Raw genomic sequence first — 17750 nt, 5'->3', positions numbered from 1 at the left:
GAAACCTTCGACCTTTTTGATTACCTTTTTTATTTATGAGGCTAATAATAGGGAGCGTGCATGAACTGTAGGAGGCAGCACAGGAGCCGTCAGATTATTGGCGCGAGGCGTAAATGTGATGTTTATTGTTCCAATGTAGCCCACAAGATGGCAGAATCTACTATGCACAAGAAAACACGTGATATTTTCGAACAAATTGACTAAAATACTGGCAATGATTAATTGTCAGAGATGGTGGTACCCAAAGTGCGTTTTGACGGAACAATTATCCCTTTTTCTTCTACAGTTAAGAACTTGGGTATCATCATTGATCAAACCTTGTCCTGGTCAGCTCATGTTTCTGACATTAGCTATAAACTTTTTGCGTCTCTCCACTCACTAAGGCGTCTTCAAAATTTCCTTCCTCTTCAAACCAAAATAACTCTCGCATGTTCATTTTTACTCCCGTTGTTAGATTACGCTGATACTGCTTTCTTGGACCTTAGTGAGGAGTTACTGGACAAACTCGAGCGATTGCAAAATATTTGTATTCGATACATTTTCGGTCTACGTAAGTTTGATCATGTATCCCAGTTTCGATCTCAGCTTGGCTGGCTTCCGATTCGTCGTCGACGAGATGTGCATATCCTATCATTGCTTTTCAATGTTCTATTTAATCCTGCTTCGCCACCTTACCTTTCCGAAAGGTTTAATTATTTAGCTGCTGGTAGTGGTCATCGCCTTCGATCAAGCGCCAATCTTTTACTCACGATTCCTTCCAATACGACGCGCACATACAAGAAATCCTTTACTGTCCATGCCGTCAAGTTATGGAACGAGATTCCGGTGTCCGTGAGGCAATCCCAATCTGTAGCATCACTCAAGGAGAAGCTTAAAAAATTGTGGCTTTCCGATACTTTGGTTACGACTTCCTAGTTCTATTGAGTACTTCTACTTTTTTAATTTCCTTTACTTTTCTGGTTCGAATTCATATTTATTTATATTATATATTGAATATTTATTTATTTTTATTTATATATATATGTATGCATTATTTTATGGTTATTTTTCTATCTATGTATATTTGTATCAATGTGTATTCAAAACGTGCATTTCATTAATTTCAGTGATTGTACACTTTTGTTTGTGTTTGTCATTCATTCACCGTTACTTCTGTTTTACTCATTTCCTCAAAGGTTAACTGGAAGAGATCCCATACAGGGATAAGTTCGCCTTTGTTGTATTTAATTTACTCTGTAACTGTGTTTTTATTTCTATGTACAATAAAGTATATACATACATACATACATACAGTGTGTTTCGTTTTGTTATCGGTTATTGGAAATAACGTGTTTGTTTATTTTTTATCGTTTGTTTTAATTTAAAAAATGTTAACGTTAGAGCATTCCTGAGATTTCACCCTACGTGGGATTTAAGGGTTTGTCCAATAGCTAAGGATATACCGTATACTTATGATACTATACTTATGATAATGATCATTCAATGGGGGTGAATATACAGGGTGGCCAAATAAGAAGTATACATTTTGTTTTTAAATTTTAACTGTATTAAGTTCAAAAATTATTAGGTATTGTTTTAAAAATATATTCTTCAGGGTTGGCAAATTCATGCGAAACATAATGTCTGACATATATCCACCTGTAACAGCAGGCAAATGTAAGCCCTTATCATCCCAATGTTCAGCATCTATTCGCACATTTTTGGCATTATCTTAGTACATTTGTGTCGAATAGTCGGTTTTAACTGTTTAAATTTCATCAGCTCGTTAGCATAGACACGTAATTTTAGATAGCCCCACAGAAATAAGTCAAGAGCTACAAAATTTGGAGAATTTGGGTGCCAATCACTGTCACTTTTTTTCAAAATTAATCGAGCAAACAACGTGTTTTAAACAACAGAAACATTTGAGATAAAATTGCTTGCTGCTAGTGGTATACATTTGGCAGAAATTATCTTCCGTATACAATTGCCAACCCTGAATAATATATTTATGAAAAAATATTTAATACAATTTCCACTTAATGTAATTAAAATTTAAAAACAAAGTGTATCATTCTTATTTGTCCATCCTGTATAATCATAGTTGTTTACGAGTCGCTCATTAAGCCAAACGGAGATTAAATAGTTCCTGCTATTTGTGTTGGTTTATAAAAAAATCCATGATACTACTACGCATGTATCATCATTGCCAGAAGTAACAGCAATAACAATAAGCAGTGATCAGTAACGTGTAGCAAATGAACCCATTGTCTCAGAGCAATAGTTCACGTGGGGTTGAATTAATTCCGGGGCTATTGTTACGCTCCATTGTCGTCTAGGGTCACCACGCGCTTTAAATAGGCTACTGTGTCCTTTAGGCACTATTCAACCGGTATTTACTTAGAAAGTAGAGCTTATTTCGTAAGAAGGGATGCTTGCCCGAGTTTTGATTTTGGTGTAGGAATGAAATTTTTATCACGTACATAGGTATCTCAAGGCGGCGGTAAAAGGGTAAATCTTTTAAAAGGAAAACGCGTAAATGTTTTTTGAAGCATTGACAACATCAATATGCCGACTATGTGATAACCCTATTGTGCCATGGCATGACGAGCATTTACTCCGCATCTCGCCAATAGTTATTTGTACAACAAGAGAGCAAAGTTTGATATTTCTTCGAGTGCTTGTTTTGAGTCCCGTGCAAGCGAAAGATTCTATAATATATTCACGAGCGTAGCGAGTGAATCTAATTTAGAATCTTGAGCGTAGTAAGGGACTCAAAAGCGCACGAGATGTAAATAACTTTGATCTCGTGTAGTACACAAAATTTTTCACGTCAGTCAGCCATCAAAGAATACAACCTGAAAAAATGTAATCCAGACGCACGGATCACTATTTCACTCATGTTTTCTGAAGGTATTCTAACAATTAACTTTAATTACCGCAATAAAACTAAACGAAAGAAATTTCAACAAAATAATACGAAAATAATGAATTAACGAACATCAATTGACAGTTCAACCGACAACTTTTTTTGTAAAAAAAAACTTTGTAAGATACGGTCCGAATTGCGGATACTACTATTTGTCAACTATAGTAGAGATCGTTAAAAGTAGTTAAGTAGAATTATTTACTGCGTAACAATTGCGTAAATTTGTATAAGTTCATTGTTTTGATTGTATAATAAAATACGCAAAATTAGGTGTTTTTATTAAATTTGAAACTTTTATTACATTAATTAATTATTACGAATGAAGACTCGTAGGGTGTTTTGGAACGATGCGGTCTAACTTATTTCGGGGGTCTTTTATAATCCGTCAATATACCGTTGAATTGCGTATGCACTTTTTTGTCTCTTTCTTTTTACTAATGACGTGAAAGGGACAAAGACAATAGAATCCAAATATTTCGAACTTGTATTAGGCCCCGCACGTTGAAATGACATTCGAATCTAAAGGTCACTTGAATGTTATTTTGTCTCACTCGATGAGCAAAATGCGATTTTGCTCACTGTTTTTAAGCAGCAAATTACCCTTGTTCGAGCTGCTGACGTGAAAAATAAATTGTAACCTTTTTTTTAAAACCGTAAAGCGTTATTAATGTTATTAGCTAACCCTACTATTTATGTTGCACTTGTAGTAAATATTACATTTATAGATAACAACAGAATTGTATTATTTAGAGAACCTTACTAAAGATTTTTTCATAAAATGTACAATTAAAAAAAGACCCTGAATATAATATTTTTTTTGATATTATACTGATAATGATAAATAAAACGGATATGAATTGTTAAAATGTGTTTATTGAGAATAAACAAAAACCTTAAAACGGTTATAAAACGAGGAATAAATAACAATTATCTCATACCTATATCTAAATACAATACTAATAAAAGTTTAAGACTAGTTTTAACGACTAGGTAGTAAAGTAATTATCTATGTATCCGCTGATTCAGTCTAGTTCTAGTAGGTAAGGTAAGTACTATTGTTCACATTCAAACTTGAATCCGGTCATGCGGCCGATTATTAGGTACATAATACAAATTGTGTGCATCTCGCTCGCAAATAAATTATTAAGAAATCAATAACATATTATCAATCAAAGTCAAAATGCCACTGCATGCTCATTTTTATTTCGAACCTACTGTTACTGATAGAAAACGTTTACTACGATAAAAGTTTACGTTTGAATGATCATATAAAATTAAAGGAATGATCTAATCTCAGTTATACCTACCAGACGTAAGCGTGTCGGTACTAATAATAAGTAGAATAAAATTTCTAATCATGATTTAGCTAAAAATAACTGCCAAAAAGAGGACCAAAATCACATTATATACCTCTCCGTATCGCACGTAAAAAGAACTAAATGTCATTTGCTTCCAAGCAGTAGTACATTTTTAATGTGCCTCTATGCGTCAGCGGTATTTTCGTGCCCCCTCTAACGGGCGACCCCAGGTAGGGATCACAGGATTCACTGACAAGACGTCAATCTTAGTTATTACAGTTTGTGATGGTTAATTGTGATGGTTAAAACATATCTTGCGTTATGAGTCGAATTTGGCAAGATCAAGTGCAATAAATAATACCTACACAAAAATATTACCTACCTATTTGGTTTGAAACTGTAGGTACAAAGAAGACATTGTGTTTGATTGAGTGTACACGAAAACGTCTTATAACGTGTCCCTACATATATACCTTCATGACCACAGAACCAGAAAATGAATAAAAAAAACGAATAATTAACTATTACAATTTCTTCTACTTGTCGCCCCGATTTCATGCATTCGAACAACTTCAACTAGAAGTGCAGTTGCGTAAGAAGCGCAACGCCGCGCATGATCCAGTGGTCGGGCGGCTTGCAGCCGGGCAGCCGCATGAAAAGGATGTAGTTGGTGGAGTGGCCTGTGGTGGACAGCACGCCGCGCCGGTCGCCCGTCTTGTACAGAGGGCAGTTGTAGAACTCCGCTACGGGGAGATCCACTGTCCTCATTGGGATCAGCCATACCTAATACCAAACCAAAGAAAAGTTATACAAACTATACCGTACACATACTATAATAGTATATAATATCACAGGCGTAGTGTGGTGCTGTATAAGTATATTATAGCTATACTTATACAAGGTTCCTCAATTTTTCGTGTATTCCATCATATCGTTGTATAAATGACAGACTTCCTAGATAATTGTTACATTTAAAAACATCTGAGTGGAGGTAAATTTAATGGGAAGAGTTTTGGAAAACGTAAACAATGAGAAAAGAGCATTTTTGATGGCAGTTTTGTTTTAATCAATTGTAAACACCAAACGTATTACCGGCGGGAAGGTATCGTAGAGTACTTTGGGATACGACTCATCGATGTAGTAGGACTCCATGTTCCAGCGGGCACCTTCCATAAAGAGCCCTTTGATGTACACGCCTTCTTCTGGTGGCTCGTCTTGTTGCCATATACGTTGAACCTACACGTGGACAATAAAATTATTTGATAAAGGTTGTGAACAAAACAGAAAGAGAGACAATCTCATTCTCAGGGCAGCTAGATTTGGTTGCGTTTTACGAGTATAATGAGCACCTCATAGTGGAAGGCGAGCTGGTCGATGGGTATCTTGTACTTCCGGGCGTAGCTCTGCTGCGCGGCTGTGAGGAACGCCTGCGGGAAGTAGAAGCCCGACAGCCAGAACACCACCGGCGGCCCGTGCGAGTGCCAGTGCTGCACACAGTCAAATAAGTATACGCTCACTTTGATATATATATACAAATTGGAATCATATAAAATATATTAAATTTTCTTCTAGCGTACAAAACATCACCTGTAAGAATTGAAGCCGGGCCAGAAGATCGTCGACGTAAGCTGCAAACGGTTTTAGCGATGGGTAGCTCTTGCCGGCCCATAATGCAGGTATACGCCCGCGCACCATGCTCGTCAGCACTTCTTCCGTTACGTCCGTTAAGACACTGACTCCTATAACATAGTGCATTGGATAAATAGGTCGCATCAAACAGACTCAAGAAATGTTTAAGCTTAGATGTAGTACCTTGCACAGCGCCAATAACAGCTCGTGCGCTAGACCGGACGATGTTGACGAGGCGGTCGAAGCGCGCCGCCTCCTGGATGACCACGATAGACATGGGCGACATCTCGGCCGGCTTGAGGTCGCCTTCGTGCGACGGGCCTGATAGAATCTTAGGGGGTAATCGCGCCAGCACGTCTTCTGCGATGGCCATGGCTTGCTCCTCCGGTGTTGCGCCGCCACCTCCTCCTGCCATTGTGTCCTACAAGCAAATTATCTATTTAGTTTTGTGGCAAAAGAAAAAACAGAAAAGAATGCGTGTAGATCCGAGTATAACATTATTATATAGAAATTTTAGTGTAAATAAATAAGCAAGTTGCTGATTTGTATTAGGTATACATCATTATTACTTACCACAAATTTTCTAAGCAAATCCTAGATGCACGCAAGAAGGGAAACGTAATATGTTATATTTGTTTATCATAATATTAAATATTAGTACATTGAATACTCACAAATAAACATGAAAAAAAAAAAACATAAAACAATGTTTGTTATTACAAAGAACAAAGTTTATAAATGGTACTTACCAGACGGTCCTATTTTGAGCATGCCGACAAGCGAATGAAGGAAACATAAGAAAAATATATTCAACACTACTCATAAAATACCTATGCGTATACCTATTACCTAATGGACTAGTAAATTCAAGCAAGTAAACATTATAGGTGAACTAAGTTAACTAAGTTATCAGTTTTTTAACTACATAATCTTAATAATATCGACAGTGCTATGGAATGCTCCCGGTACTGAATTTGTATTTATGGAGATGGAAGACCAGCGTTAGCCCAGCCACGCTACCACCATGCTGTCAGGACCGCTTCGTGGCTACGTATGTTGATATTATTATGTATATTGATATTATTATGTATGTGTCGCGGTTTTTTTTATTGTTTACATGTTTCTTAATTTACTTTTTGCATGTACAACGTTTTGCCACGAATAAATGAGTTCTATTTCGTATACAAAAACCAGTGCCGGAAACATACCTTAGACAGTGCCATATGATTTCATGTAAATCTTATTAAAAATAATGACCACAGTATCTAAGGTGTACGAGTATAGTCCTGTACCTGTGTCTTAATGGCCGTGCCGAGCAGTTCGTTGGCCTCCTGGAAGTGTTTGGTGATGTCCGCGTTGGAGTGGAAGCCGAAGACACCGGGCGGCGTAGCCACAGGCAGCGAGCGCGCGTACGCGATGAACTCGCCGTGTTCCTTCAGTTCCGGGATGTAGTAGATGCCTGTATTCAAGAAACTTAACAGTAATGATTTTATAGTAAATCCACATGAAAAGGGCAGTAAAAATATATTCGACCACGGGCAATTAAGACTTCATATTCATAATTAAATTTTGTTATGATGGATCGAATTTACAGCTTTGAAAGAATTCTAAATGGGCCAGAAAAGGGTTGTAAAACCTAGTATATTTTTTCTCACCAGTTGAGTCAATGTTGTATTTCTTATCGTAGATAGCTTTGGGGTTGTAAAACTTAAAGAGGATGGTGTTGAGGCAGCGGCGATCCCAGTCGTCCGTGACACGGCCGCCATAGTTGCACTCGCCCGTCAGGTAGCGCAGAGCCACGAATTGTACGTCCTGGTATTATTAGCAATGGTTCTAAAAAGTCCTTAATATAATATTCTGAAATACTCCAATATCTTCCTGATTAAAGTGATTAATAATAAATTAGCTCAGCTCAATACATTCCGTGCAATATGAGACCAATGTTATAAAAAGTTATACCTATGTTGTTCACAGTTACACTTATTTGGAACACTAAAATTAAGAAGACACAACATTAAGAAAAGAGGAAGAAGTTTAATCCCTTACTTTATATTCATTGAGAAACATGTTAAGCTGCGTGATGCTGATGCTAAGATCGGTCTCGTTGAACTCGTAGCGGATGTTCCAGCCCAGCGGGCCGAACTGCCGCCGCTCCTGCACCACCGCGTGGAAGAAGCACAACGCGAACAGAAGCTTCTTGAAGTATACCGGCTGCTTGTTGCCTTCGAACCACTCTGGATTATTAATGGGATCGCTCTGGTACGAGCGAGCGATATTTGCTCTCAGACCTGTAAGCATTCAAACAAGAATGGCTTAATTAAAACAGCGACGAACTAGATATTTGCAAATCTCTCCTTAGCATTAAAGTTCACGGGTACTAAACATACAGACATATTACTAGCTGTACATCCTACAAACTGTACAAAGTAGGAAAAATGTGTGAAGTAGGTCTTCCAAATCATTTGCAATGTTTTGGGTGACAAAAGGTGTTCATTATTATTTTCTAACCTTGTGGTGGTTCATTGGTCATTTTTACTCCATTTTGTAGCACATAGACAGGGAAGTGGTCAGCGGGGTAGGAAGTCAGCCAAAGCCTAAAATCCGGGTGGGTAGTGTCCGGCTTTAGACCTTCACAAATCTGTAAAAAAACTTATTTTCAGGCGAATTCGAATACAAACGCTGCCGTTCACCATTTATACAAATACCTTTTCAAGCATTGGCATCCAACTTTTGGCTAAATGACAATTCTGTAACACCACCCAGGTACCACTTCGGATGCCTTCTTCTATAAGCTTGACAGCTATAGGACCTTGGCCTTGACCCAGTGATAGAGAGAAAAGACGAGAGGCTCCAAATCCCTTACAAAATAAATTAATCATAAATTCACTACATCAATGTTTGTTATTAACGTTAATTAGGTACGTAACCTTGTTACTGAATTTACCTGATCATCGGCAAATTTAAGCAGAGTTCCCATGGGATCTGATCCAGGAGTTAATACAAATAGAAGAGGAATGCAACAATGTGAATCCGAATACGAAGATTGTAAATCAAAAAGTGGAGGCTCAACGAATTTGCGACCCATCTTATCTAAAAAGTAAAGTTAACGAGAAGAATTTATGCTATGAGATAAAGGTAACGTAATTTTAATAAAGGCAAATGTGTTATTTTATACTTTGCACGAAGTCTTGAACGGCTGGTACCATCATATCTAAACGGAGACAACGCAGGATCATCATTTTCTGAAAGAAGGAACTATCTTAGATCCAACAATGCAGGATTATTATTGAATCATGTTTTAATAAAAAATAACTACCTCGAATGGAGTACATTTCTTATCCCATGGCTCGGGCAGAGGCTGATCTTGTGGATCTTCTAGGTCACAATAGTCTTTCCATAAATTTATATTAGCCATGAAATGGTCCAATAAACCATTAAATCGTTCGAATTCATTCAATCTGCAATTCATATAGTAGTTTAGTTATAAGTTAGGAGAGCTGCTGCTGCTCATGCTCAAGCGTAAATTGTTTTCGATCAATCCTTTTGTAATTATTACCCGATAAATTCAGCCCAGGCCTGAGGACCGAGGAACTGGACCGGGTTGGGCGGCACGTTCCTCGGCTGGGCGCCGGCTAGCAGGAACAACACGTGGCTCTGCTCTAGCTCGCCCTCGTTCACCATTATTGTGATCGTCAGCAACAAGGAGAACACTAGTTTATCCTATAGGATGAAAATAACTACCTTAGCCACTCGGCTGATTATCATCAGATTAAAAAAAAAAAACATTTTAAATATATAGGTAAAGAAGTAATCAGATATTTCACATTTATGAAATATGATACCAATTAATTTGATTTCCATTCAGAATACATTATTGTTAAAGCTTAGAAATGTCTTACTATGTTTGAACGAATACGAGTACGCACTACGGACGAGCACCATCTACGGTCTGTGTCATACCTAATAGCTTACTCATACGTATCTCATAGGAAATCTCCGCAAGGCCATGGTACAATGCTAGATCATGTTTTAGTATGAATTAACCTTTTCAAACAAACTTCTGCAGATGTTAGCGTACAGCGAGTATGTAAAGTAAGCGCGCAATATTCCCAATCGCTGTGGGATATCCTCAACCTTTTCCGTATTGTTGATGGCAGCGGTGAATAGAGCTTCAAACCAACCCAAAGAATATTGGTACATCGGATCGATGTTTGCTAAGGATGCTGCAAAATAAATATGTTTTCGTTATATAAATATATGTTAACAACATATAAATACAAATAAATTATTTACCTATAAGGAAAAACAAATTAGTGGAGTGGACAGCGATGGGTACGTAATCATCTCGAGCGGTATCAATTGCTTTCTCAGTGACCATGGCTACCTCTTGTTTTTCTTTAATTTCATTTGATGTATCTTTAGCAGAGTTTAATATCTGTAAGGCAAAATAGTATCATATTTACTACAAATGAAAATGTCTCTATTTATTCATGTGTGCAATGCTATTGATCATAGATGGAATTCGGAATTCATGAAGTGGTAAAGTTTATAGAGAATATACTGGCGAGAACTGGACTGACAAAATATATTTTCTTAAAAGGGGATTAATAACTTTACCTGTACTGCTTCCTCGTCTTCTAAGAGATGCTCTGAAGTAGACAATACATTGAGGATTTTCCTTTCAATCTCTTGCAAAAGTCTCCTGTGCTCGGCACCTTGTGTTGTCAGATCTGACTTAGCCTGCTGTAAGTCTGGCCTTTCTTTCGCCACCACGCGAGCTAGTAGTTGGGCTTCTAGACCATCTTTAGCCAACATAAAGTTGACTAAGGTCACACGCACACCCACTTCGGGTAAATAGTGAGGGTTTGCTAACTTTGTGCTTATGTAGAGTCTATAAAAATAAACAATTATAAAGTACACAGCTCTAAATTTATAATTTATTATTAAAGTTATAGCACACTTACTTGAAGTCCTTGCTGTATTCCACAATGGTATCACCTATTTTTATGCAGAGTGCTCCACCTTGACGGAATGTTTGCTGCTGGAGTAAAGGCTCCAACATTGGATCTAGTTCTTCTAGTACATTTTCTAATAGTACCTGTTGTATATTATAAAATGTAACGATAACTCTAATTCATTGCATTTCAAACAATTAAAAAGTGTTGACATGATATACCGGCTGTCCGAATTGTACAGCATTCTCTAAAACACGACCAAGATCCGCCTGCGTCAATCTCACTATATTTAAGTTGTTAGGCTTTTCCATGTTTTTGATCCAGCGATTTGCTTGACCTTGTGGATCAATCATGAGAGGCCAGCGACGAGCTGTCCTGCAAATACAAATTAAAATTCAGAGAAAGATATCTGCTACAATATTCTTCTTAAATCAATAATGTCACCGAACTAACATGAGAATGATAGCACTTTCAACACTGAAGTCGTCGGCCGGCAATCCATCTATATTCCATTGTTGTATTGTGACTGGTTCACCCAGAGTTTTAGTCAGGCTGTAGTTAAGGGTGCACACCATGCCGCAATCGTGACATGCGTGAGCCCATTTCTTTATCTGTTAAATATAATACAAATATGTACTTCAAAAGTTACTGACAAAGTTGTACTTATAACTAGTAAATCTAATAATCACATACTTGATCAATTCGAAAAGCAGCCGTAAATGGTCCAAGATAGGCGATGATACCAGCAGCAATTAAAATGTCACCTAAAAACCAATTTATGATTACGAACAGTGACCAGATGATCATTTATGAACAGTGGTTTAGAGAGGTCCATGCCATTAGCCGAAGACGATTTAAAAAAAAAAAAAAAAAAAAAAAAAAAAAAAAAAAAAAAAAAAAAAAAAAAAAAAATTATGATTATGAATATTATGTTATGATATAAGTTTCATCAAACTTATGACCAAAACTATATTATTTATCATTTTATTATATACCTGTCAAAGAATTGTACGTTTCCCGCAAAGTTTTAGCTATCTGCGTCCACCTAGTCTTCTCTCCTCCTAACCCTGAGATGAGCATTTCAGCTCGCTTCAACTTGTTACTACAATCCATCACCTCGTCATCAAGAAACTTTTGCTGGCGATTCTGTTCGGCTAAGGCATCCTCTAATTTTGCTAATTTGAGTTGAACCTGAGAATTAAAATGTGACGTGAGTTATTGGTGTTTTCACAGAGAATTCAAATGATTTTTCTTGATATACCTCTCTGAGCTGGGCCTGTTTGACAGCGAGCGCAGCCATGGCCTTGTCGTAAACGGCCTGTGCGGCGGCGAGTCTCTGCTTTTTAGGCGCGACCACCTTTGCTACCTTGTCGTACTTCGTCATGGCAATCACCCACTTGCACATACCTATAATATATCACATTCTTCGTAATTTGTATTCTTATCAATTGCTATCAGGAAAAGCAACGATAAATATAAATGAGTTTATTAACTAGGTATAAGTACCTTCAGCAGCGACAGAGACGGCTCGGATCTTCTCCGGCACGAACCCCTCGTCCTGCATGACAGTCTTCATGAGCTTGTTCATCACGGCGGGAGGGATGTTGTCCTTGTCGTAGTTCTGCAGACCCTCCAGGAACTTGATGTCGTTCAGCAGTTTTTTCGACGGACCCCAATAGTCTTCTATCGTTCCGACCCCCGATGGGTTAGGAATCTTATCAGGTTTCATTTCCTAGATAAAGTTTTAAAACATAAAGACCCTTACTTTAACATGAAACATGCATCAGGAATAGTAAAGTTCAGTAAATAAATAAATATCGTTTAAAGTGCTCTAACTGAGAAGAATAGTTTACTTACCGGATCGTCCTATTAGTAGACATTGAAATGAAAAATATTATTATATTTATGCCTTACACAACCAGAATTTAAGGTAAAATAGGTATATTATATTAAAGTATTCCAAAACAGACAGCTTCTCTCACTCATATCAGGTATGTCTAATTTTGCTCTATGTCAAATCTGACCACTTTAATAGTTTCCACGCGTGCGCGTAGTAAAGTGCTTTACTTATATTTTTCTCTTATTTTCATTCCATTCATACATCGTAAGATTTTTTTTATTTGTACTCGTATATCCCGAAGCTTTTATTATTTTTATTTGTATATCCCGATAATGCTTAAACTTTCATTACCTTTAAAATACAAATAGCTTCCATGACGAGCTTGATGCCTTTAGGTGGACTTTTCATAGTTTTAATGAAGGTGATATCTTGCGGTGTGAGAGTATCAAGAGCTGCTAAAGCGGAGTTGAGAATTGGCATGGCTTCCGCCAGATCTGCGTCGCATTCTTCTTTAATGGCTTGGGCTTCCGCTGCCTAAAATATTAAATCAGTTGTGAAGAATTAGGGGAAAGGTAATCATCTTAACCATATCTCAATCAAACCTTATTACCTTTTGTTTTTGTTTGATATATAATGATAAGGATCCTGACTGAATATTTCATTCAACTTCTTGCATTTTTTTGGCAATTTTTTTTTCTGCTCTATACGGTACGAACAAGATTTGTTATTCACGATTTTAAACAACCAAATGTATAGGAAAGGTTACTAACAAAAGCAAAGAAACTCAATAACTCTTACAAGTTCAAGTGAGCATGAGCACTAGTATGACGTTATCAAAATTAAATTCCCACTTCACTACTTAGATGTTTTTTCTTTATGTGTCATACCTGCTCCTCAGCAGCAGCCTGGTCTTTTAACACTTCGGCCTCCACTACGGCTACACCTTCCTTCTCCATCTCCACTTTCGCGGTAGTCTCCGCTACAGCTGCAGCACCAGCTGCCAATTTCGGCTGGAGCACTTCTAGGGCTTTCTGTAGCGCTGCGACCGACTTGGCAGCTACGGCCAATTGATCCAATCCAGTCAAGTATCTCTTCTCACCCGTAAGTAATTCCCTGATGGTTTAAGAGACGTTATTACTTCCATTTAAGCAACTCTAAGAATAGCTAATTTAGATACTTGTTACTAATACTTACGTCCGTTTCTTGCCCAGCAACGATTTGAACATATTTATGAGCTCGAGGTAGGCAGTTGGTGTAACGTAGTTGTAGCGCTTGAGCCGCAGCAGAAAGGCGCGTGAAAGCTCTTGTGTGTCAGTGTGGAACACCTGACACAACTTGATGGCAGTGTCACGTTCCAAGTCTGTCAACTCTACGTCTTTTAAGAATCTGGTTGCTACCGCTAGCAAGGCGTCCGGCGGCCATTCCTTTAAATAGAGCAATTTGGTTTGTTCTTGCAAACTAAACATTATAAAATATACACATTGGGGAAGTGGGAAAGCTTTGGCGTAGGTATTTCAAGCTATGCCAAATCTCTCATTTTCATGTATACATACCATGAACCAATCAATGGTGCAGCAATTGACAAGCGCGGGGAACTTGCGGATGCGTGTGCGCAGAGAGGTGCCGGCGGGTGACATGGCCAGCACGATGTGCAGCTGATCTCGCACGATCGACACGAAGTACGTGTACAGCGCTGTCGGACTACCATCCGTTTGCAACGACCTGTCTCTTTGTCTGTCAATCTACCAAAATGCCAAATTAATAAAATATAGGTACGTTATGACGACGCTATTTGATTTGAGCTCACATATAGCTAACTTGTACTTACGACTCTTATCTTTTCACATAGTTCTGCTTTCTCATCAGCCCCGAAAATATTTGGCACCTCTCCAGAGTTCAGCATGTTATTTACGTCTTCCAAAAATCCTTCTTCTTTTATCTTTTTACACCAAGAAATAAATTAATGATTACTGATTAGTATTTTATCCGACTAAGGCAAACCAAAACTTAGGGTTCGGGAAAGGTGCATGGTTCTTAGCTGTTATTATATAGTATTTTAGCAGCCTATTTATATATTTACTTAAAGTTGGATGCTTGTATCCTTAAACTGGATGAACTATGGTCATAACAAAAATCACTTCTTTAATTATTTACTTAAACAAGAATGTCTATATCTTACCTGAGATTCAATGAACAGAAACACCATACATAAGTCAGGAGTACTTGACTTTCTCAATAAAGTCTTCAAATCTTCTCGCCATTCGTTCTTTCCGTATGTACGGCTCATTTCTACCTAAAATTAAAATATTTGTACATTAGTTGACCAGTCAAAATCTTTGTCCACCTTCATCGAATCCAAACAGATTTTTGATGATACAGTTATAGCTAAAAATAATGTTTACATTTTCAAAATGTGCTGAAAATAGCAACGACCCCGCAAATAAAATCAACATTACATCAGTATTAAGTAATATGTATAAATTATTGAAACATACCTGGAATAGATCGTACTCGTTGATGCTGGCCGCAAGGCGCGTTAGAGACTGGCGGCCTGAGCCACCGAGCCCCACCAGCAGCGCGTGCGACGCCGGCTGCGCCAGCACGCGGCATATGCGCGACACGTGCTCTATTGCAAACCTACAATGTGAATGTAATCGTTAAACGAACTATGATTTTAAAACACGAGCGTTGATTTAAGTTGTTAATTCTCGATGTTCTTGATGTTATCGTACAGTCAACCAATTTGAATCCTAGGCCACTATAGAACCTTGTCGCTTTAACTAGTCTATACATCACATGCATCACTCAATAAGCACTGTCGTAGAAGTCATTATGACATGGTTCTATAGTGGCCTAGGAATCAAATTGGTTGACCGTACATACATATACCAGTTTTAATAGTAATACGAACCTGAATAATACAAGATTCATTGGTTTCTTGGACATAGCGTTAAATTCCGCGAGGAAGGCGTCCACGGTCGCATTCAAGTGTTCCATGTCGGTTGTTTCCATATAGAAACGTGTATCTACTTTCGGATTTGCAAAATTACAGTAAATTAGATTCCGAAGATGTAGGTCTGTTATCTGTGGACATAATTGAAGGGAAGTTTACAAAAACAACATAACTGACTACACTGGTTGACACCTGAAACGATTAACAATATTCTTAAAAAAGTGTAACCGCTCTAAGCAGTTATGTAGTTTTTGTAAACATCCCTTCAATTAAACAATTATATATTTTTGTACCACGTTGACCACTTCATTGTAGATACCATTTTCAAAGAGTTTACCGTATCTTTCGGCCCATTTAAAAGCCTCGAGAGCATTCTATCAAAGTTTTCGTTGAGATGCTCCTCTGTAGCAGCTCGTAAACATTTGACCATCCATTGCCGGTCCGAATCTTCTACGAGACGATCTGAGAAGACTCGCAAACACTCGTGTACCCATAAGCGCTTAATACTTTGAGTATCTGGGGTCACGTCCGGGACAGACAAGAGTACACCCTATTTAAAAAAAAGAAGTTTAATATATAAACAGTTGTTAGTTAGCAAAAGATTGCCAAGCAGGTAAAAGGCCTCACCAGAATAACCCTAGAGAAGTCACGTAAGTTGAAGGTGTAATGAGACTTGGATGGCGTGGGCAGCAAATTCAATCGGCATTGTTTATAAACTTCTAAAGTGCCGTTCACTACCTCTTCAATACATGGCTCAAAATCTCTTGTGAATCCTCTAAAATATTAATAAGTAAAGATATGTATTAGGTCACTTATAGCTCTGTGTAGAATCACATAAAAAGACGAAATCACCTTGTATCCAGATGCCATGCCATTATCCTGTTGAAAATAACTCTAAGAGTGTCATCATCAAATTCATCAATGCAAAGGAAGTTAAAGTGACGAGAAAACCTCGGGGTAATCAGTTTAGCTCCAGGTGTTGGTTTGCCCATTGCACACATAAACTGAAATGTGAATTATCTGATTATTGGAAATAATGTATAATGAAAACGCAATGTTAAAATATGAAAGATATTATTATCTGACCTGGACATCTATTAAACGCATAGCAACATTAGTCTTCCGATCATACCACAACCCCAAATCTATGCCCTGTCGTAAAACCTCTATAGGCGGTTGAGCACCGTAAGTCTCCGCCTGTGGCATGCTCACGTCGTCTACGAATACGACAGAATAGCATCCTACTGGAGGACCGAAATATCCTGCAAAATATACGTTACTTTCAATAAAATTCTTAAACTTCTCTTGTCTGAATTGCACTAGCCTAGCATACTCCTTATGTTTTATGAAGGAGACTAGATTTAACCAAGTTAGACTTTAAAACTTTCAGTCTCAAGCTTCGAGGTTCTAACGGAAAAAAACTTGTACATTCTTGGCAGCGAACGTCACAAGTTAACGCTTTCGAGACACTAGCCGTATACCAACGGCGGCGCGTCACAAATATTCGTAGGGAACCCGGAGCTAATTTTGCTTTCCTTTTCTCCATGAACCGATCGTGAAAGTACTCAACGGGCTGAAATTAGACAAGCCAGTGGGAATCGAGTTCTTTGAACGATCCGCCACTGAGTGTATACATATACATACCTATATATAAATGAAAAATATACCTTTTCTTCTTTTGTCAAGTTTTCCCATAATTATATCCTGCGTTTGATTGCAGTTCGTTTGAGCAGAGAATGCCATTATAAGAGCTTTAAATATCTTCGTGTCAACTCTCTTAATCAAATAATCCTAAAAATATTTAATTAACTACAATTACATTTAAAACTTAAATATTTCAAAACAATTACAATGTGCATGATATTGACTTACAATGATATAGGAAGATTTCCCAGTTCCAGTAGGTCCAACCATCATGACTGCTTTATGATGCGTGACCAGGAGCCTGAATAAAGCCAGATACGTGACACTGTCCAAGGTAGTCACCAGTATCTGATTTGGCGGAGTATCCTTACTGATCGGAGGCGCGGAGATAACGTCGTCTTGCCAAGGTTTCCACTTACCTTTTCCCTGCAAGATATGTTTTGTTTTTAAATATAATCCTGCTACCTTTGGCGTGCTAGGTCGCAATCGCAAGTTAGTACACTGAAGTGGTTAGTAACTAGTT

At 37.8% G+C, this 17750-nt stretch overlaps 1 protein-coding gene across 2 annotated transcripts in view; it reads right to left on the bottom strand.

Annotated features, from left to right (window-relative positions):
• Positions 1-3763: 3763 nt before the first annotated feature.
• Positions 3764-17750, bottom strand: part of LOC133518033 (dynein axonemal heavy chain 7-like) — a 33314-nt gene continuing 19327 nt past the window's right edge. For both annotated transcript variants that reach the window (XM_061851582.1, XM_061851583.1), the window contains 38 exons: positions 17456-17653; positions 17251-17374; positions 16670-16845; positions 16436-16587; positions 16211-16358; positions 15921-16133; positions 15542-15714; positions 15126-15267; positions 14810-14923; positions 14459-14569; positions 14184-14372; positions 13825-14054; positions 13518-13743; positions 12982-13164; positions 12297-12522; positions 12052-12197; positions 11786-11981; positions 11484-11554; positions 11244-11401; positions 11012-11165; positions 10800-10933; positions 10453-10726; positions 10129-10270; positions 9880-10058; positions 9392-9555; positions 9152-9293; positions 9011-9077; positions 8780-8925; positions 8541-8693; positions 8344-8473; positions 7882-8123; positions 7491-7647; positions 7128-7294; positions 6019-6256; positions 5794-5945; positions 5556-5693; positions 5299-5442; positions 3764-4989 (listed from right to left, as the gene is read on the bottom strand). In XM_061851582.1, the coding sequence (XP_061707566.1) occupies positions 4783-4989; positions 5299-5442; positions 5556-5693; positions 5794-5945; positions 6019-6256; positions 7128-7294; positions 7491-7647; positions 7882-8123; positions 8344-8473; positions 8541-8693; positions 8780-8925; positions 9011-9077; positions 9152-9293; positions 9392-9555; positions 9880-10058; positions 10129-10270; positions 10453-10726; positions 10800-10933; positions 11012-11165; positions 11244-11401; positions 11484-11554; positions 11786-11981; positions 12052-12197; positions 12297-12522; positions 12982-13164; positions 13518-13743; positions 13825-14054; positions 14184-14372; positions 14459-14569; positions 14810-14923; positions 15126-15267; positions 15542-15714; positions 15921-16133; positions 16211-16358; positions 16436-16587; positions 16670-16845; positions 17251-17374; positions 17456-17653 (6306 nt within the window). In that variant the 3' untranslated portion in view covers positions 3764-4782. The remainder of the gene's footprint in view (positions 4990-5298; positions 5443-5555; positions 5694-5793; positions 5946-6018; positions 6257-7127; positions 7295-7490; positions 7648-7881; positions 8124-8343; positions 8474-8540; positions 8694-8779; positions 8926-9010; positions 9078-9151; positions 9294-9391; positions 9556-9879; positions 10059-10128; positions 10271-10452; positions 10727-10799; positions 10934-11011; positions 11166-11243; positions 11402-11483; positions 11555-11785; positions 11982-12051; positions 12198-12296; positions 12523-12981; positions 13165-13517; positions 13744-13824; positions 14055-14183; positions 14373-14458; positions 14570-14809; positions 14924-15125; positions 15268-15541; positions 15715-15920; positions 16134-16210; positions 16359-16435; positions 16588-16669; positions 16846-17250; positions 17375-17455; positions 17654-17750) is intronic.

Source organism: Cydia pomonella, chromosome 5 (assembly GCF_033807575.1).
Source record: "Cydia pomonella isolate Wapato2018A chromosome 5, ilCydPomo1, whole genome shotgun sequence".
In the NCBI taxonomy this organism is placed as follows: domain Eukaryota; kingdom Metazoa; phylum Arthropoda; class Insecta; order Lepidoptera; family Tortricidae; genus Cydia; species Cydia pomonella.
This window is presented reverse-complemented; position numbering and strand designations above follow the sequence as displayed.